The sequence below is a fragment of the Homarus americanus genome, unplaced genomic scaffold (genome assembly GCF_018991925.1).
Source record: "Homarus americanus isolate GMGI-L3 unplaced genomic scaffold, GMGI_Hamer_2.0 scaffold50281, whole genome shotgun sequence".
Lineage (NCBI taxonomy): Eukaryota > Metazoa > Arthropoda > Malacostraca > Decapoda > Nephropidae > Homarus > Homarus americanus.
In genome coordinates, this window is record NW_024742338.1 from 2,968,879 (window position 1) to 2,991,412 (window position 22,534).

At 44.2% G+C, this 22,534-nt stretch overlaps 1 protein-coding gene across 3 annotated transcripts in view; it reads right to left on the reverse strand.

Moving 5' to 3' along the window:
• Positions 1 to 4,980: 4,980 nt before the first annotated feature.
• Positions 4,981 to 22,534, reverse strand: part of LOC121876818 (protein tyrosine phosphatase domain-containing protein 1-like) — a 38,088-nt gene continuing 20,534 nt past the window's right edge. Inside the window, exons 5-14 of one of the 3 annotated variants that reach the window (XM_042382253.1) lie at positions 17,284 to 17,406; positions 16,560 to 16,743; positions 16,277 to 16,388; positions 15,923 to 16,151; positions 14,062 to 14,217; positions 13,512 to 13,645; positions 13,097 to 13,256; positions 12,661 to 12,776; positions 12,095 to 12,242; positions 4,981 to 8,588 (exon numbers count right to left, since the gene is read on the reverse strand). In XM_042382253.1, the coding sequence (XP_042238187.1) occupies positions 8,365 to 8,588; positions 12,095 to 12,242; positions 12,661 to 12,776; positions 13,097 to 13,256; positions 13,512 to 13,645; positions 14,062 to 14,217; positions 15,923 to 16,151; positions 16,277 to 16,388; positions 16,560 to 16,743; positions 17,284 to 17,406 (1,586 nt within the window). In that variant the 3' untranslated portion in view covers positions 4,981 to 8,364. Of the gene's footprint in view, positions 8,589 to 12,094; positions 12,243 to 12,660; positions 12,777 to 13,096; positions 13,257 to 13,460; positions 13,646 to 14,061; positions 14,218 to 15,922; positions 16,152 to 16,276; positions 16,389 to 16,559; positions 16,744 to 17,283; positions 17,407 to 22,534 lie in introns of all 3 variants that reach the window. The other 2 variants (XM_042382252.1, XM_042382254.1) reach the window with 2 other exon arrangements.

Here is a 22,534-nt window from a genome sequence, read left to right on the forward strand (position 1 = left end):
TATCACCCCAACACCCACCTGGCACCATCACCTGGCACCATCACCCCACACACCCACCTGGCACTCACCTGGCACTATCACCTGGCACTATCACCTGACACATCACCTGGCACTCACCGCACCATCACCTGGCACTCATCACCGGCACTCATCACCTGGCACTCACCTGGCACTCATCACCAGGCACCACCCGGCACTATCACCTGGCACTATCACCCGGCACCACCACCTGGCACATCACCTGGCCTCACACCTGGCACCATCACCCTGGCACTATCACCTGACACTATCACCTGACACATCACCTGGCACTACTCAGCACTATCATCTGGCACTTCACCTGGCACCATCACCCCACCCACACCACCACAACCTGGCACTCACCTGGCACTATCAACTGGCACAATCACCCGACACATTAACACCTGCACTATCACCTGGCAACCACCACCTGGCACTCCACCTGGCACTATCACCTGGCACTATCACTCAACACAATCACCTGGCACTATCACCGGCACTCATCAACTGCACACTCACCTGGCACTCACCTGACACCACCTGGCACTATCACCTGCACCATCACCCGCACTATCACCTGGCACTCACCTGGCACTATCACCTGGCACTATTACCTGGCACACCACCTGGCACTCACTCTGACACCACACACCATCACCCGGCACCACCTGACACTATCACCTGACACACACTCACCTGGCACTCACCTGGCACTATCACCTGGCACTATCACTCACACCATCACCTGACACTATCACCTGACACACTCACCTGGCACTCACCTGGCACCATCACCTGGCACTATCACCTGGCACTATCACCTGACACTCACCACCTGACACACTCACCTGGCACTCACCTGGCACTCACCTGGCACATCACCCATCACCAACTCACCTGACACTCCACCTGGCACTCACGTCTGACACTCACCTGGCACTATCACCTGGCACATCACCGGCATTATAACCTGGCACTCACCTGGCACTATCACCTGACACTATCACCTGACACACTCACCTGGCACCACTATCACCTGGCACACACCTGGCACTATCACCTGGCACACTGTACCTGACACCACCTGGCACTCACCTGGCACTATCACCTGGCACTCTACCTGGCACTATCACCTGACACCATCACCTGGCACACTCACCTGCACTATCACCTGACACTATCACCTGACACACTCCACCTGGCACTAACTGGCACTATCACCTGGCACCATACCTGGCACTATCACCTGACACCACCCGACACACTCACCTGGCACTATCACCTGACACTATCACCTGACACACACTCACCTGGCACTATCACCTGGCACCCCACTCCTGGCACTATCACCTGACACACTCACCTGGCACCACGTCTGACACCACCTGGCATTACCACCTGCACTATCACCCGGCATTATCACCTGGCACCACACGGCACTATCACCTGGCACTATCAACCCGGCACTATCACCTGACACCATCACCTGGCACTCTCACCTGGCACTATCACCTGCACTCATCACCTGACACCACCACCGACACCTACACCTGGCACATCACCTGGCACCATCACCCGGCACCATCACCCGCACCATCACCTGACACCATCACCTGACACCTTACCTGGCATTATCACCTGGCACTATCACCTGGCACCATCACCTGGCACTATCACCTGACACCATCACCTGACACCTTACCGGCACCATCACCTGGCACTATCACCTGACACCATCACCTGACACTCCCTGGCATTATCACCCGGCACCACTCACCTGGCACCATCACCCTGGCACTATCACCTGACACCATCAACTCGACACTCACCTGGCATTATCACCTGCACCATCACCTGGCACTATCACTAAATACCGACACTACCTGACACTCTTACCTGGCATTATCACCTGGCACTATCACACAAGCACCATCACCTGGCACTATCACCTGACACCATCACCTGACACTCTTACCTGGCATTATCACCTGGCACTATTACCTGGCACTATCACCTGAACAATAGCACAACAAAGCTCTTGGACGCTTCAAATAAAAAGTGTTTTCTATTGTGGTGTTTCATAGTCGTTATTGAATAAATCCAAACAGGTGACAAAAGCAAACATAAAAACACACACACCCCCTAAAAAACTAGAAAATGCTGTAGTTTTCTTTATGTTGTGCGTGAGGGAAGGAAGCCTGACAGAACAAACATTGTTCATCATTGTTCCATTGTTCTCAAAAACTGAAAAAGAACTGAAATTGTTTGAAAGGAAAATATGTGTGTTCCACTTGAGTTGTTTTGTGTATGTGTGTTTTATTACGTTGGGTTTTGTAGGGTGTGTGTGTGTGTGTGTGTGTGTGTGTGTGTATAGCCAGCGCCTATTTGTGTATAATTATAAGTATGTATGTGTGTATGTGTGTGCGTGTGTGTGCAAGTCATGTTTGAAGGTATGGGTATATGTGCGTATATAAGTATGTATGTATGTATGTATGTATGTAATGTATATGTATGTATGTATGTGAGAATGTGTGTTAATATTTACTCTGAAGATGTTGAGAGAAAATGAAGAGAGAGAGAGAGAGAGAGATACAGAGAGAGAGAGAGAGAGAGAGAGAGAGAGAGATAATGCCAGCCAAAATGTGTGTCGCAATAAAAAAAAACACAAAAAAAAACACTGGACTAATATTGATAACTATTGTGTGTGTGGTTTTTATCTACGTCAGAGGAAAAACCTTTTGTTTGGATGAAATGGGTTTTAATGTTATTCACTATTTTCATGTGGAATATACAAATGTTGTGTGGTTTTTTATGGGGTGGGGAGAAAGGGGTTATATTTCTTTCATCTTTATATTGACAAACACACACACACACAGACAGACAGACACGACACACAGACACACACACTCTCTCTCTCTCTCTCAGTCTTGACCACTGCGTCCCTCTCCTCCCTCTCTTCCCTCCCCACCCTTCTCTCCCACTCCCTCTCCTCCCACTCCCCACCCTTCTCTCCCACTCCCCTCTCCTCCTCCCTCTCCTCCCACCCCACCCTGATAATCTAAATCTGAGGAAATGAATGTAAACAATATTGAACAGTTCACAAGAGGACACTCAGCACACTGGTCCCTCTCAGCACACTGGGCCCTCTCAGCTCACCTCTGATCACCAGCTATCAGTGTGGGAGTTGTTGTACTGTCCTCGCCAACACCACAATAGCACCATCCCAAACACGGTGAAATTTATCATATTTATATGTTGAACTTATAGGGTCTCTCTTGTTATACTGGAAGCTTTTGTTAAATGACCTCTTCAGTGACTCTGTTTATTGTGTATTTTAAACCTATGACTGCCATGTTTTGTTTTTTTACTGTAAGCCGCCAATTACACGCACACGCACACACACGCACACACACACTCGTTTAATATATCAAATATCTCTCTGTCTCCAGGGTACAAACTGAACGGGGTTAATTACGTCCCCCTACCTTTGCCTTCACCTGTGAGACTTGACCCCCTGGCCTGTACACCTGAGTAATGACTTCTCTCCCACACACCTGCAGCTCCACACCTGTCTCACCACACCTGCCACACCCTACCTGCCTTACCATATCAGCTCTCAGGTTAGTGGAGGTTTACCCCATATATTAGTGAATATTTTTGTTAATTTAAGGTGTAAGTTACCAGACGAGTTTAATACACCCGCATTATCGACTGTACACTGAGGGAAGCTTCCTCCCCCCTCACCCTGTGCGCTAAGGGGCTGTCCTCTCAAACCCTTTCTCCATAAACTCTCTTTAAAGGGGTGTTCCTCATCCACCCAGCACTAAGGGTGGCTATCTCCCCCGCTACACCCGGCAGTAAGGGGATCGACCATCTAACCCTACGCTAAGAGGGGCGGTCTCTCCTCGTACACCCAGCTAAGAGGGGCCATCTCCCCCCCCCCTACACCCAACACTAAGAGGGGGGCTGGACTCCACTACACCCAAGTGTTTGTTTCCCCCCCCTCCAGTAGACGTCAACTGCAGAATGAGAACCTCTGCATTGATTTTGGCTTCCGATTCTACGTGATTCAATTTGCTGGAGCAACTCCTACCCCTCTGCTGAATACTACTTCTCGGACCCGCCCCCCACTCCTCCTTCTCCGGCCCTCTCACCCTCCCCCTTAGCTGAATACTCCTCAGGCCAAGCAAAAGGGGTCCCAACACAGCCTCGAGGAAGAGGTCCTTTCAGCCTGGCTCCCCCTCGAGTTGATCCGCTGCGACTCTCAATGAATTTCAGTTCTGCATGTCAATTGACGGCGTCCAGAGCTCTTGACGATACTGCCGCTGTAGACCCCTGCCAGACTTGTGTTGCTCGTATTACATGTTAGGGTGTTGCTTGTGTTACATGGTGGGTGTTGTTTGTGTTACATGGTGGGTGTTGCTTGTGTTACATGTTGGGTGTTGCTTGTGTTGCTGGGGTGTTACTTGTGTTACATGGTGGGTGTTGCTTGTGTTACATGTTGGGTGTTGCTTGTGTTCCTGGGGTGTTACTTGAGTTACATGGTGGGTGTTGCTTGTGTTGCTGGAGTGTTGCTTGGGTTCATTCAATAGTGACATGGTAGTCATTTTCTTCTCTTCCTCCTTCTTCCGCCTCCTCCTCCTTCTCTTCTTATTCCTACCCCACTTCCTCCTCCTCTTCCTCCTTCACCTCTCCTTCTTCCTTCCCCTCTCCCTCTTCCTCCTCCCCTCTCCCCCCTCCTCCTCCTCCTGGGATATTTTAATGATCCAGGTATTAAAGGTCTGAAATCATTTGTTGCTATTTTCCAAGACTGACCTTTTAAAGTAGTGCCCGGCCAGTGTATATATAATGATCCTACGTCTGGCAGCATGTATAGTTGTACGCCTGGCAGTGTATACAACTCCCGTACGTATGGCAAGTGTACATATATATAATGAGGTTTATAATAATACATTAATATTAGCTTCTCCATATTGTATTTTCTTATCCAATACATTAAGTAAACAATTAATACAACATGTGTATACCTTGGTGTTACTTAAGTATCCCCCGTACGATATGTTTTCCTCCTCGCTGCCTGACGTATGGTGTAAACAAGATGGCGTCGATGTGATGAGGGGAAAATATATCGTACGATTCTTTGGAAATCATTGACTTGGACTGAGAGATATACACGTTCATACAACAGTCATACAGATATATACAACCATACATCATAATAACTATACATTGATACATAATACTGTTATACAATCATACATCAGACAGCTTTACAATCGTACACTATATATACATACATACATACTACGCTTTACACCTTGCACTCATACACAATACACTAATATACCTGTACTATACAATCATACACTATACACTCATACAACTATACAATCCTATACCATACAACCATGAGATATACACCAATGAGCCATACATTCCTAAGCCGTATACAACAATCAGTCACATATGAATACAGATGTAGTCAACAGTAATACAATATACAATCTGGACAATACAGTATACACCATATCTTAATACTATGTTACCTGCATAATGGTGTATTAGTCACCATTATGTAACCCGGACGGAATAAATTGGTCTCATCACTATTATGTAACCCGGGTGGAATAAATTCTCTTATATATCCCATTTATGAACATCACCAGTATGTAACCAGGAAATAATCCACTCACACACACACACACACACACACATATACATCACCACTACATAATCCGAAATTAATATGACTCTCGCACTCACTCACCACTATATAATCCGGAACCGAAAATCTTGTAGTTTACTTATAATTTAAGATTCTAGTATAGTCAGACACTCACAACATCACTACGGCACAGAACACTATAAAAAAGACGAGACACTATTGGCGGGTGATGTAGTGGGGGGGGGAGATAAGTGGCCTTGTAAGTAATGTGTAAAGTAATTAAAGTTTGTAAGTACTTTTTATATATGGTGTAAGAGTAAAGTTTGTAAGTAGCGCGTGAAGTTAGTAAGAACTCTTTAAATATCGTATAAAAATAAAGTTTGTTGGTGCTTTGTAAGTAATGTGTATAAGTAAAGTAAGTATAGTTTGTAAGTTCCTTTAAGTATCATGTAAAATAAATAATGTTTGGAAGTACCATGTAATTTAAGTAAAGTTTGTAAGTAATGTGTATATAAAATAAGTTTGTATTGCATAAAGTAAGTCAATTTTGTAAGTACCTTGTAAGTATCATGTAAAGTAGGTAAAGTTTGTCTCTACCTTGTAAGTAGTACCTATGTTAAATAAATATAAGTACCGTATAATATAAGTAGGATTTGTAAGTACACTGTAAATACCACGTTTATAAGTAGGTTGTAAAGTGACTACTATTTGTAAGTAAACTTGTCCTAGATGTAAGCAAGATATTTTGAGTGGTGACGAAATAAGTTGAATTAATAAGTATATTTTAAGTAGGGTTTTATATGTATCCGTAAAAGTAGTAAAGTGTTTGTTCCCTCTCATAAGTCTTCTTCCCTCTCATGTCTATCCTTCCCTCTCATGTCTATCCTTCCCTCTCATATCTCTTCTTCCCTCTCATGTTTGTCCTTCCCTCTCCTTCCCTCTCATTAATAAATAAACCGAATACAAGTTACATTAATTTATCATCTTAAGGTCAGAACACACCACAAACCCGACCCACTCACTTCAGTACTTACAAACTTGACTTCCTTACTTTACGTGTACTTATTTTACTCGTGACTTACTTACAAACACTTAACTTGTCCCCTCACAACCAGGATTTATTTTTTAGTTTACTTATAATACTTATTGATTCACTTCAGTACTTATAAACTCTAAGGAGATGTCTATGGAGGATTTTTTTTTTTACATTAATTCTCTACTTCTACTTTCAAGGTACTTATTTATCCCCACCACTGGTTATATCATCACAGAAAGTTAATAACACAGACAGGTAGGGTAGTCCCCGCTTAACGTCGAATAAGCGGCTTCCTGCGGCGTTAAGTTAAGCGAGGTAGTCTGTTCTCCGCTTAAAGTCGGGCTTTTTGCGACGTTAAGTGAAGCGACGTTAAGCGAGGACTACCTAATATGTTGAAGCATACACTTAAATTGCTTTCGTCTGAGACCTGTTGATACGTATATAAGAAAGTTACAAAATATATACAATAGAGATTTGCATTACTACTGTTCTATGCTGCAGCTGAGGCAGATCCCATGCAGAAAAATATAGATTACTATTACTATTATCTACTATTACTATTATTAAACATGCTATTATAATGATTTAGACTCCCTGGGTGTATGTGCTTGTGATAATGGAGTAAAGAGTTAGCATAAGTTGTAGTTAACTCTACTTAACACAAGTTGTAGTGTTGTCAGCTCTACTTAACACAAGTTGTAGTGTTGTCAGCTCTACTTAACACAAGTTGTAGTGTTGTCAGCTCTACTTAACACAAGTTGTAGTGTTGTCAGCTCTACTTAACACAAGCTGTAGTGTTGTCAGCTCTACTTAACACAAGTTGTAGTGTTGTCAGCTCTACTTAACACAAGTTGTACTGTTGTCATCTCTACTTAACACAAGTTGTAGTGAAAGTTACTTTGCTTTGTAATAGTTACAAGGTCGGGCTAGATACATGTACTGTGTAGCCTTTACCTGTACTTGAACTGTTGTCTGACATAAACGATAATATAACATAAGCCGAGGTTGTCAGAAGCTGCAGAAGGCGACTGTGTTGTTGTGTTGTGAGTCGTGTGGGTGAGTCATGGGCGTAAGGAGAGGAATATGGCAGCTTCTTAATTGTGGTGTGGTGTGGGGTAGTCTGTACAGGGATTACTGGACGGAACTGTACAGTGGACACTCAGATGAGGACATTAGGACACTTGGGGTGGGAGGCTGCTGCTGTGGGACGGAGGGAAGGACACTGTACACGGACGACCAAAGTGGTGCTGTACATGATCGCTGAAGACGTTTGTGGGGACATCGAAGACGAAGTACTGCACTAGCGGACTCTGCTGCTGTGATACACTGAACGATGCGTGATGCTTAGACCTGTTTCTCATACCTGTCAGCCGAGACCAACGATTGGCCAGGAACCAAGGAGCTCTGAGCCAATGGGGGGTGAAGCAAAGAACCATCACCCTTCATGTCACTCCCTCGGGGAAACACTTCCTGGCCAAAACTTTCGTGGAGCCAATCACCAGCCTGCTTCAGGACTGGACACAACCAATCACAACACCGAATCCTGGTTAAGAGACGTGAGACTGGAACCAATCACGGGTCCTTCTCGAGACGACAATAAAAGAGACATAGACCATATAAAGAGGCTTGTCAGTGGCTGTCTTTAAGAGTTCTCTCCTCCCATGCCATCGACGGCACCTTCTCCGGGCGGCGGCGTGACGACCTGGCCTGGCGGAGTGACTCGGTTGGTGTACTCTGTGCTGGTGGAGGAGGCGGCGGAGACAGCACTGCCTGAGCGGGATTCCATGTAGACCAGCTCGAAGAGTTTGTTCATGAACTCCACCACCTTCCTGAGGGTGCCTTCCCGCAGCTTGTTGTATCCCTTCCCTGAGGACACCACCAAGGCCGTTAGTCACCTTCCTGCACTACTTGATTATACTTACTTCGAAACACTTAGAAACACCTAAAATTACCTATATACCTAAAATTTACTTAGAAACACTTAAAACTTACTTAGAAACACTTACAACACACTTAGAAACACTTAAAGTTATTTAAAACCCTTAAACGTTACCTAGAAAAAATTAGAATGTACTTAGAAATTATTAAAAGTTGCGTAGAAATACTTAAAATATACAGTACATAGAAATAGTTAAATCTGACTTAGAATACTTTTAATTTACTTATAATACTTAAAAGTTACTTAGAACTTATTAAAAATTACGACATCTTAGAATATTAGTCTTTTTGAAACACTTGAAATAATAATGAAAAAAAAAGGCAGTTACTCGAACAATAAGACAGATATATTATTAAGAGATAAATGTAAATAGATCTAAATATAATAAGCAATTGGAAGACGGTGCAACAAGCTTAACATTAGACTAGAATAGAGGCAGATTAAAACATGTTAGAATTATACCACGAACAGGACCACTTACGACCCTTGTTTTTGCTTATTAACTTAAAAAAAATCAGACTATGCCAACCTAACCTAATTCAACCAGCTATAGGGTCTCTTAGCATGGGTTTGATTAGGTTAAGTTTGGTTAGTGGTTAGGATAGATTTGGTTAGGTTTGTGTCTGAATAGATTTGATTAGTTTAGGTTCCTACAGCCTGAAATTCAAGTTGGGGAGGAGGGGCGGAAATGGTCGTGTTCGTGATGCTTTTGCTACATAGTTTGTCTTGTCGAACAAACATGGCGTGTCTGTACTAATAAACTGCTTTAAAATGCACTGTAAAAAAGGCCTTAAAAAATTATCTGCATGACGTCGCTGGTCCAACAGGTGTTATGGCGTTTAATAATGGTTAAAAGATTCACTAACGGCTGAGTAACTGGATGAACGGGCCCCAGTCTTAACAGGTCCATGTCCTAATAGACCCCAAACCTAATCTATCCAAGTATTAAATGAGGTCCCAGTCCTAATGAGTCCCATTTTTATGGTCCCTAAGCCTAATGAGCCTTAATCCTTCTAGTTTGGTAAGGTTAGGTTAGGTTAGGGCATATTAGGACTAAAGGGTCTACATGATCCTGCACTCCTCCGGTGAAGAGATCCCTTTGCTCCGCCCCATCCGACATGACTCCGCCCCATCCGACATGGCTCCGCCCCATCCGACATGGCTCCACCCCCTTCGACATGGCTCCACCCCCTCCGACATGGCTCCACCCCCTTGATAAATAAGTCACCAAAAGGAATGAGGAATCTTTATACCGACACTCAGACAGACAGATGGCCAGTGTACTCGTGCATGAAACTTATTAAAGAAAAAAATAATGTTTATAACCTGAGTCTGAACCAGTCATGAGTGGTTGGACCGCAGAAGTGTGTCGATTTCAAGGAATTTGATTGGCTGCTGACTCAATGGGTGGAGCCTGGGGATGTATCAGTTAATCTGAGTGGATGAAGCGCCGGAGGTGTATCGATTTCAAGGGATTTGATTGGCTGCTGACTCAATGGGTGGAGCCTAGGGTTGTATCAGTTAATGTTAGTGGATGAAGCGTCGGAGGTGTATCGATTTCAAGCGATTTGATTGGCTTAAGCTTAGAGATCTCTCACACCAGAAGCTAAGGTAGAAAGTCCCATACACTAGTTCACTGCTTCTGTCTTAAGGGAAATATGCATTAGAGTTTAATATGAATAACAGAAGAGAAGGAATACTAAGAAGAAGCAAAAGAATAAATGATGATAAAGGAAATGGTGAGATGAACCAAGATGATAACAGCAAAGAAGGCCAAGAGGAAGAAGACCTCCTCAATCTACCTCTGATTCACTTACTACCAGCAGCCTTAGAGAGTTTGTCCACTCTAAGTCCAGGACACACACACACACTTACACACACACACTTACACACACACTTACACACACACTTACACACACACTTTTTAACTTGTGGTTGAGGTGTTTTCTTCAAGTATTTAAAAGATGATTAATATAAGAGTAAGCGAGAAGCGAGTGATGGAGATAGCGGTATGGGGAATAGTCTGAATGAGTTGTTGAAATCGTCCTCACTCTTGGCATGCGATTTTTTATTCTTGTCTTTAGCCGTAGTCGCTCGCCCTGGGTACACGATCACTGTGGAGGTAAACAACGATACCTGGGGTCATGACCTTTTGGTGTTGGGGTGACCTGACCTCCTGTGACTTCATGGGTATCATATCAGGTGAGTCAGGGTCATGGTGATTGGATGACCTGACCTGACCTGGGTATCATATCAGGAGTGCCAGGCATTATGGATTAACCTTATTTGATGACCTGACCTTGTGGGTATCAGATTTTGAAAGCCAACTAAGGTCAGGACTTGCCCTAATATGGTGACCTCACCTCATGGATGTCAGATGATGACCTTTTAGTTATCATGGGTGAAAGGTCATGACTGTACTGATCACATAAACCTCTGACCTCCATGGACACCAGGTTATAAGAGGTAAAGGTTATTATATTTGACCTGACCCACGTTGGTGTCAGGTCACAGGTCAGGTTTCCATCTGACGGTGTAATTATATGAAACTAAAACTTAATGATTGAGAAGGAAAATTAGAACAGTAAATTATAATTAGTTGTTACCAGTGACTAATGGATAATATAATTTGTGATTAATTAGAGAATTAATTATCACCTAAATATAATTTTATGATTTACTGATATAATTAAAGAGGAAATGGAGAATTAATAAGTGTAATTAATATAGTGATTAATAATATTGTTTGTAATTAGTTATATGAGGATAAATATGTCATAAATATAGGAGAGAAAATTTAATTACTTAGTTATAGAAGAAATAAATTAAATAGTTTAGACATAATTATTGTAGATTTTCTTATTATTATCGTCTTTATTGTCTTGTTTCTGTTACTTACACTTTTACCTATACACTCACATAGGCACATATATACATACATATAAGTACATATACGATGCAATATACGCAGAATATATGTATACAGTATACCTGTATAGCTTATACAGGGGGTTATATAGGGGTGGGTTTACCTGGTGATGATGACTGTTTACCTGGGTCAGTTTACCTGCTGGTGATGATGACTGTTTACCTGGGTCAGTTTACCTGCTGGTGATGATGACTGTTTACCTGGGTCAGTTTACCTGCTGGTGATGATGACTGTTTACCTGCGTGGGTTTACCTGGTGATGATGACTGTTTACCTGCGTGGGTTTACCTGGTGATGATGACTGTTTACCTGGGTCAGTTTACCTGTTGATGACTTTACCTGGGTGGGTTTACCTGGTGATGATGACTGTTTACCTGCTTGGGTTTACCTGGTGATGATGACTGTTTACCTGGGTCAGTTTACCTGTTGATGACTTTACCTGGGTGGGTTTACCTGCTGGTGGTGATGACTGTTTACCTGGGTGGGTTTACTTGGGTGAGCTTACCTGCTGGTAGGAGGGTGCCACGGACGGGTACAGCCTGCTGGGTGATGGATGCAATGAGCCGAAGGATGACTGCTTCCTGCTGGGTGCGGGTGAACGGCTGAAGGCGAGACACGAACCGAACCAGATACTCGAGGGTGTACCGGACCTCCTGTGGGTGAACCAGGGTGTACTAGTGTGAACCAGAGGGTACTAGTGTAAACCAGGGTGTACCAGTGAGTGTATATCAGTGTGAACCAGAGTTTATTAGGGTGTACAGCGGTGAATCAGTGTGTAAAAGGGTATATCAGTGTGTACCTGTGTGTGTGTGTGTGTGTGTGTGTGTGTGTGTGTGTGTACCAGTGCGAACCAGGATGTACCGCACCTGTTGTTCCTCTCGTAAACAAACAAACACCGTGTGTGGGATCCCTTTTGTGTTGAATAAAATCGTCTGACTTTAGCTAAATAAAACATTAAAAGTGACATCCCCGTATAGTAAAGGGGTTAGGCTGAGCTTGGTTAGGTTAAGCTTGGTTAGGTTAGATGGGGGTGTGTGTCGTAGTAACATAGTGAGGACAAGCGTTCGTTACCCTATCAAGCTTCCGGAGACAGACTTCAGGTTTACTGGAGGCCAACACGATGTAGGAGAGAGCATCGACCCCCAGTACAGGCGTCCGTAGGTGTTCCAGCCACGTGAACAACAGACCTGGAACACGTGAACACTGACTGAGCAAAGAGGATATATTGACTGAACACACTGAGCAAAGGGGGTGAATATTGACCATTGATTGAACAAGGGGTAGACAACAGGCCTACTACACCTGTCAGCAGGGACCCACTCTCAGCAGGGACCCACTGTCAGTAAGGACCCACTGTCAGCAGGGACCCACTGTCAGCAGGGACCCACTGTCAGCAGGGACCCACTGTCAGCAGGGACCCACTGTCAGTAGGGACCCACTGTCAGCAGGGACTCACGGTCAAAGGGGACCCACTGTCAGCAGGGACCCACTGTCAGCAGGGACCTACCTGTCAGCAGATACAGGTTGGTTTCTGTCTTGAGTTTCTCCCAGGCTGACTGCTTCACGTTAAGGTCTATCCTATAGCTCTTTAGTTGTTTCTTCAGCTCCACGTTTAGCACAGAGTGATCGACCAGGAGCGCCTCGTACACCTCCTTCGGCGGCATTACCTGAGGGACAGACACGCACACACCTGTTAGTGCCTTGGGTTACAGGTATATGTCACTTGTCACCTGTCTCAACCTGGTGTTTATGCTGACAAGTGTTGGGTCTCTCTCTCTCTCTCTCTCTCTCTCTCTCTCTCTCTCTCTCTCTCTCTCTCTCTCTCTCTCACTCTCACACACACACACACACCATAGGAGGTTGTAGGATACCTTGAGGGCCAGGTGACGGTGGAAGTCAAACGTGGTGGAGGTCATACGCACCTTGAGGGCCTCGTGGTGGGCCTGGCGCCGGAGGTCAGACTGGGAGGCCAGCTCTTGGTAACACAGGTTGTCGGTCAGCTGCTGGTCACTGATGCCATCGTTTAGCAGTGAGTCGATGTTCCTCTCGGGCATGTCTGTGTGTGGGGGAGGTCAAGATCATTACCAATGGTCCCATTACAACATTGACACCACTCTTGTTACACTGACACCATTGTAACACCCACACCATTACCACCACTGATACACTGACATAAATTACCACTGCTATACTGACACCATTGTTAACATTTTCTACCCTGTTTCGTAAGTGTGTTTATTTTCAGTTGGTTATTATTATTATTATTATTATTATTATTATTATTATTATTATTATTATTATTATTATTATTTTTATTATTATTGTCATTGTTATTGTTATTGTTATTATTGTTATTGTTATTATTGTTATTGTTATTATTGTTATTAATAATGTTATTGTTATTATTATTATTGTTATTATTATTATTATTATTATTGTTATTATTATTATTAAGACAGTAGAGAGACTGACCAGAGTCACATGAGGGCACGTCTGGGGTGATGCAGTTATTCTGGGGTCTGGTCTGGGGGGGGTAGTGGGCAGAGTTGGGGACGGACACCTCCCCCATGGAAAACTCCTCCCCCCCGGGATACCCAGAGTCGTCCTCAGATGGTACACGGACACCACCTGGGGGACATACAGCTGGTTAGGTTAGGTCAGGTCAGAGCATCACTTGGGTAGTTAACCTGGTAACACAGGTCGTTAGTTTACCCGAGACAACCTGTAGACACCACCTGGAGATTGACAACTTGTTAGTGCTGTGTCTACTGAACTGGGTACACCTGCACCCACCTGTCAGAAACTACCACACCGAGGGTAGTTAGTCAGGTGTATGTTCTGGTGTGCACTGTACTGTACACACAACCAAGAAAGTATCTGTACACATTTCGCGCGAAATAATCTGACACAACAAACGAAGGATATTGAAAAAATGTCACATATCGCTACTAACGAGATATCCTGTTTTAGTCATAGTAAGTGTTATCGTAGGAACACTCAGAAGACAATATATCAGTCTTATGAACAATGTGTATCATGGTTGACGGTGGTAGGGACTTTGTTACTTGTGTGTATTGATCATTTAGGAAATCACTTAATCTAATGTGCACAGATACTCCTTGATCGTGTGTACGTGCGTGTGTTAGTGGCCTAGAGAATGCTCTTATTACTATTATATCAACTTCAAAGCCATTATCACGGAACACGTTTCATAATAACGTTCGCAGTCATGCCTCAGTCTCCCCTACCAGTGACCCGGCCAGTAATAGAGAATGTAATCTTAGTTTAGTTTCCCCTCCAAATTTATCAAAGAAAATTTATTCTTATTTACAGGGAGGACTAAATAAATATATGGGATTTGTACAGTTGATGGAATATTTTCTTATCTTTCTTATCTTATCGCAAGCATTTTCCCGTTGTTAGTGTTATCATACTAACTCTCAGTGTTGACATAACCTCTGTCTCTGTTGTTGATGTGATGGTCTCATTGATAACTTACCAATATTTGTATAATGTAATCAGTAGCATGCGGCTAGAGAGCGCTCGTCAGCCAGTTTCTGATTGGATGAATCTCTGATATCTTTGTAACCTATCAAAGCCTGGTTGACGTGCTCTCTCTAACAGCATGTATGTACTATTTGTACATTTAAACCAACAAAGATGTACTAAACCAACACAGATGTACTTTAAAACCACAAGAAGTACTTATAAACCACCATAACTAAAAGACGAAAACATTCACCATTAAATCACACTTCGGGACGTCATCAGACACATAGGTCACACCCCACACATACTGTAGGTCAGTGGTGTCAAACTCACAACCTTTCGAGGGCCAATTCTTATTTTAGTTACCCTCTTCAGGGCCAACACAAGTGCTATATCACATATTTGCAGGATTAAAGTTTACAGCTTCACACATTGCCTTACCTGGCTTGCTAGGAATACCTCATTTGGGTTTGTCTGATCTTAAGTATGTAAAATTCATTTTACTAATAAACATGATTATATCTATTTCTTTCATAATTTCACGGGATGATAAATTTTACCGTCATCCCGCGGGCCACACCTGACCATCCCAAGGGCCACATTTGGCCCGCGGGCCATGAGTTTGACACCCCTGCTGTAGGTGTTGGGGGGGTGGGGGTGGGACGTCACCATAAGGGGAGTGGCCGAGTTACCCTCCTCCCCCGCACCACCACCACCTGACCCACCCCAGTCGTGATATTCGAGTCTGTTTGATGTTAACGATATGTATGCAGGAAGAGTTTGACCCCGTGACCTTTTACAGAGAGAGAGAGAGAGAGAGAGAGAGAGAGAGAGAGAGAGTTACCTGCTCGCTCGCTGTTGAAGCTGGCTGATAGTGCTGGTGATCCCAGACTCTGAGGGGCGGAGTAGGACACTCGGGTCTCGTGGTCGTACTGTGCTGAGAGGAAGAAGGAGGTGAAGGATGGGGTCCCCACAGCGTAGGATATCTCGAGGGGCGCCAGCAAGTGGGGGGGCGCCATGCTGCCACCACAACCACACAGCCGCAGTAACCTCTCACACACCACGTACACCAGCTGATGGGGAGGTCAGAGGTCAGTGCCAGGTCATGGGGAGGGTCAGAGATTAGTGCCAGGTCATAAGGGAGGGTCAGTGCCGCGTGTCATAGGGATAGTGTCTAGTGTAGGGACAGAAAACACACCTTGGGGATGTTCTTGAGGGTGCGAGCCTCGTAGCCGTGCAGGATGGTCCGCTGACGGTGAAGGTACTGCTGCAGGGTGAACTCTGGGTTCCTCTTCTCCTTCATGAACTCTCTGTGGGGGAGGGAGGAGGAGTACACGTGAGAGAGAGAAGGGACAACAAACACTTCTACACCTAAACACACACACACACCAGACAGACAGACAGACAGACACACACACACACACACACACACACACACACACACACACACACCAGACAGACAGACAGACAGACATACACACCTGTTACTGAACACACAGAGCTGCGGCAGGATAAACTGTTCAAACTCCTGCACCACCTGTATCTGGGCGCTGGTCTGGACGGCGTTGGGGCGTTTTATCCTGACGTAGCGGATGGCGTCGTTAGCTCGAACCCTGAGAGCGTACACCAGGTAACACGCCACCAACACACCTGTCCTACCCAGACCTGTGAGGGAGAGTGAGGTGTGGTGAGGTGAGGTGAGGTGAGGTGAGGTGAGGTGAGGTGGTAGGTTGTTACATATGTGAGGAGATAAAGTGGTAGATGGATGGATAGATAGATAGATACCGTGTATATGGATAGATGAATAGATGTCTAGATAAAGAGACAGATAAGAGAGATGAGCAGATAGACAGACAGACAGACAGACATAATTAGACAAACAGACAAAGAGACATTTATATAATTAGAGAGCTAGACAAACAGAGAGACACAGAGTTATATAGTTAAGAGAGACAGACAGACAGACAGACAGACAGATAAACGGACAGACAGACAGATAAAATTAGAAAGGACACAGATAAACAGAGACAGGCAGATACATAGAAAGACAGACAGACAGACAGACAGACAGACAGACAGACAGACAGACAGACATACATAGATTTAGAGAGTTAGAAAGACAGACAGACAGACAGACAGATAAACAAGACAGACAGACAGACAGACAGATAAACAAGACAGACAGACAGACAGACAGATACTGACCAGCGTGACAGTGTATAGCCACCTTGCCCTCGCTGAGAGAGAAGGCCATCACCTTGACCATATCCAGCAGCCCCCCCTGGGTCGGCTCCCCGTAGTCCTTCAGTCCGAAATTGTAGTAGTAACACACACGGGGAGGGGTAAACTTAAATGGCTCTGTTAACACACACACGGGGATGGCTCTGGTAAATGGCTCTGTTAAATGGCTCTGTTAAATGGCTCTGGTAAATGGCTCTGTTAAATGGCTCTGTTAAATGGCTCTGTTAAATGGCTCTGGTAAATGGCTCTGTTAAATGGCTCTGGTAAATATATGGGTTATGATGTCTTGTTTGATTATATGTATCGTCTAATTAATGTCTCGTCTTATTAATGTCTGGTCTGATAAATGGTTCATCACATAAATGGTTCATCACATAAATGGCTCATCACATAAATGGTTCATCACATAAATGGCTCATCACATAAATGGTTCATCACATAAATGGCTCATCACATAAATGGCTCATCACATAAATGGTTCATCACATAAATGGCTCATCACATAAATGGTTCATCACATAAATGGTTCATCACATAAATGGCTCATCACATAAATGGATCATCACATAAATGGTTCATCACATAAATGGTTCATCACATAAATAACCAGATTAGGGGATATTTACCAATGTGACGTCATGACTCACTTAGCAACCATCAACCAATCAACTGCTAGGAATCGTACTGGTTGCTAAGGACGCCTGAGAATAGGGTGGAGCTTAATCGATATCTTATACTGAAGGAGAGGATGAGTCTCCTGCCTTGCCTTCGTCAGGTATTTAGCCATTTTGAGATGCTTTTGACGGACGGACGGACAGATAGACGGAGAGATGAAAGGAAACAGAGTCGGATAGACGGGTTAAGGAGGCGGATGGCTAGGAGTAAGAACTCGTGGCGTCCTGCGAGAGAGAGAGAGAGAGAGAGAGAAAATCGATACTGAAGGGGGCCACTAAAATATGTATCTCTCTCTCTCTCTCTCTCTCTCTCTCTCTCTCTCTCTCTCTCTCTCTCTCTTTACACACAACTGGAGCGAGTCAACGTGAATTAGACAAATTATAATCAACACTTTACATTGTTTCTGTCAAGCTAAAGAACCATTTTGGACCAACCACTTTCTGGTTTATGGGTCTTTGTTTATTACTGTTGTTGTTAGTAGTAGTAGTAGTAGTAGTAGTAGTCATGAAGTTTATTTAGAAGTGTGTGTAAAGTGCGTACTTATAGTCAGTATTAAGTACAGGTAGAATCATTATCAGGTGTTGACTTGACCTGCATATGGTAGATGTAGTTGTTGTTATTGTTTTAGTTGTTGTTGTTGTTCTAGTAGTGGTGATAGTAATAGTTATTGTCATAGTAGTAGTCGTAGTAGTTATAGTAGTCGTAGTAGTGATGAGTTGGTAGCATTCCTTCAGCTATCGACCACACCATCAACCACCCTCTAACCACCACATCAACCACCATCTACCACAACCACCACCCCATGTGACGTAGAGTGATAGGTAGTACATAAAACATTAATTAGCCACAGGTGCGTGAGGTGTGGTAATTAAATGTATCTCAAACAAGTTGACATTTACCTGAGTGTGTGTGTGGGCGTGAGTGAGTGTGTGTGTGGGCGTGTGTGTGGGCGTGAGTGAGTGTGTGTGGGCGTGAGTGAGTGAGTGTGGGCGTGAGTGGGGAGGAAAGGGTCGAAATTATGATATTGTAAATAGTTGATGAAAATACACAATCTCTCTCTCTCTCTCTCTCTCACCTTGAATCATTGAGACCACAGTATTAGATGTCATTTCTTTACCCCAATTTATATCACACCTGTAATTCAGCAACAACTCTTATGGTCTTATGATACGAATACAGGTACAAGGCCAGATACAGGTACAGGTACAAGGCCAGATACAGGTACAAGGCCAGGTACAGGTACAGGTACAAGGCCAGGTACAGGTACAAGGCCAGGTACAGGTACAGGTACAAGGCCAGGTACAGGTACAAGGCCAGGTACAGGTACAAGGCCAGGTACAGATACAGGTACAAGGCCAGGTACAGGCCAGGTACAAGGCCAGGTACAGGGCCAGTGCAAGGCCAGGTACAGGTACAAGGCCAGGTACAGCAGTACAAGGCCAGGTACAGATACAGGTACAAGGCCAGGTACAGATACAGGTACAAGGCCAGGTACAGATACAGGTACAAGGCCAGGTACAGATACAGGTACAAGGCCAGGTACAGATACAGGTACAAGGCCAGGTACAGATACAGGTACAAGGCCAGGTATAGATACAGGTACATATATAACTGTTATCTTGTTTATGCAGTCGATAGGCAGAAGTATTTAAATACGAGAGAGAGAGAGAGAGAGAGAGAGAGAGAGAGAGAGAGAGAGAGAGTAGTTGTGTTAGTCATTACTGCCTACTTACATACTTAACAGGTGTGCAAGTATACCAACACATTAATAAGTAAGTACAATATTTCTTGACCTTAAGTACAAAAATAACTCGTTCTGGTTAAGTACAGGAATTAATTACATGTACAGTGAGGAAGAGTGTACATATATAAGGATTACTATGTTATGTACAAGTGTGTAGGTAAACAGTTGTTAGGTTAATTGTGTACATGTGTGTGTGTGTGTGTGTGTGTGTGTGTGTGTGTACAACATTACCTGGACACTAATGTATGTAACCAACTTAAACTGGGCTTGAATTATGAATGTACTTTATTTTTTTTACCTGTGTACACCTGGGAACTGTTTGTGTACACCTGGGAACTGTTGTGTACACCCCTGAACACTTGAGTAGTTTAGCGTGCATAGCAATGAAACAATTATGCTCTTGCCACACATAGTACAATTTTGTTCATGCTTCAAAGTGTAAAGGTTGTACACGGTGAGGACAGGTTGTACACGGTGAGGACAGGTTGTACACGGTGAGGACATGTTGTACACGGTGAAGAAAGCTTGTACACGGTGAGGACAGGTTGCACACGGTGAGTAGAAGGTTGTACACGGTGAGGAGAAGGTTGTACACGGTGAGGACAGGTTGCTCACGGTGAGGACAGGTTGTGGGACACGGTGAGGACAGGTTGCAAGACGGTGAGGACAGTTGTACACGGTGAGGACAGGTTGTGGGTGGCTTGTGAGGAGAATGTTGCACACGGTGAGCAGGTTGTGCCACGGTGAGAAGGTTGTACACGGTGAAGAAAGCTTGTACACGGTGAGTGACAGGTTAAAATACGTGATGAGAAGGTTGTACACGGTGAGGAGCAGGTTGCACACGGTGATGAGAAGGTTGTACACGGTGAGCAGGTTGTACACGGTGAGAGAAGGTTAAAATACTTGGTGAGGACAGGTTGCACACGGTGAAGAAATCTTGTACACAGAGTGACAGGTTGTACACGGTGAGGAGAAGGTTGTACACGGTGAGGACAGGTTGTACACGGTGAGTAGAAGGTTGTACACGGTGAGTAGAAGGTTGTACACGGTGTGGAGAAGGGTGTACACGGTGAGGAGAAGGTTGTACACGGTGAGGACAGGTTGCACACAGTGAGGAGAAGGTTGTACACGGTGAGGACAGGTTGTAAACGGTGAAGAAAGCTTGTACACGGTGAGGACAGGTGGTACACGGTGAGGACAGGTTGTACACGGTGACGACAGGTTGTACACGGTGAGTTATCCGGACGTTGCGTGTGTACACCTTATTAATTTACCTGATAGATCGTATAATTTGCCCTCTGTTTTTTTGGTGTGTGTGGGTCTGTGTGTGTGTGTGTTCCTTCACTTAAACAATTACACACACACATGCAATCTCAAAACGCACACAGATACAAACATGTACCCTTCACACACACACACACACACACACACACACTCACTCCTAATTTGCATGTTGTGTAATATTGATCTCAAGAGGCACGACTGAGTGTGTTAAGTACAGCGGCTACCACCATCAATCATTAGTGTGTGTTGGGGGAATTATGTCTGGGAGGATTATGTCTTGGGGAATTATGTCTGGGAGGATTATGTCTGGGGAATTATGTCTGGTGAATTATGTTTGGGGGAATTATGTCTGGGAGGATTATGTCTGGGGGAATTATGTCTGGGAGGATTATGTCTGGGGGAATTATGTCTGGGAGGATTGTCTGGTGAATTATGTCTGGTGGATTATGTCTGGTGGATTATGTTTGGGGGAATTATTATGTCTGGGAGGATGGCAACTGGGGGAATTATGTCTGGGAGGATTATGTCTGGGGGAATAGTGTCTGGTGAATTATACTTGGGGGGAATTATGTCTGGGAGGATTATGTCTGGGGGAATTATGTCTGGGAGGATTGTCTGGTGAATTATGTCTGGTGGATTATGTCTGGTGGATTATGTTTGGGGGAATTATGTCTGGAGTGATTATTATGTCTGGGGGAATTATGTCTGGTGGATGGTGTCTGGTGGATTATGTTTGGGGGAATTATGTCTGGAGGATTATGTCTGGGGAATTATGTCTGGGGAGGATTATGTCTGGGGAATTATGTTCAGGAATTATGTCTGGGAGGATTACGTCCTATTAACTGTATTCACTTCAATGTGATTCTTTTAAAAAAAATGTATATATAACTCCAATTAATAAAACGATTCTGATTATGAATAATTTGATAATTTGTGAATAAAAGTTAGTGTTTGATGATGTTTACGGCGGGTCTCTCTCTCTCTCTCTCTTCTTCTCTCTCTCTCTCTCCATCATTGCCTTAGGATGGGGATAGAGACAGACAGACACACACACACATTATTGACACAGACACACACACACACACGCAGATGTGTGTCAGATAACTGGATCAACCTTTGACGTCACCATCACCATAAGTTATTAGTGGCATTATAAGATACTTAACGATTTAGCCAAGAAAGATTAATGGTGTTTGTGTGTGTGTGTGTGTGTGTGTGTGTGTGTGTGTGTGTGTGTGTGTGTGTGTGTGAATAATAATAATCTTCATTTATAACCAGAAAAATGAACTTGGGAACCTTTGAAAAATTTTTGTCTTTTGTGACGCAAATAGAGGCGGAGGGGATAGTGTGGGGGTGACAAGGGCATAACTCCACACACACACACACACACACACACACACAAGGTCGAGTCAAGGACATGAATTGCTGTGTATGAGTTTACTGCCCACGCTGCCACCACCTGTCCTGTGTGTGTGTGTGTGTGTGTGTTTTACGAATACCATATAATACAGT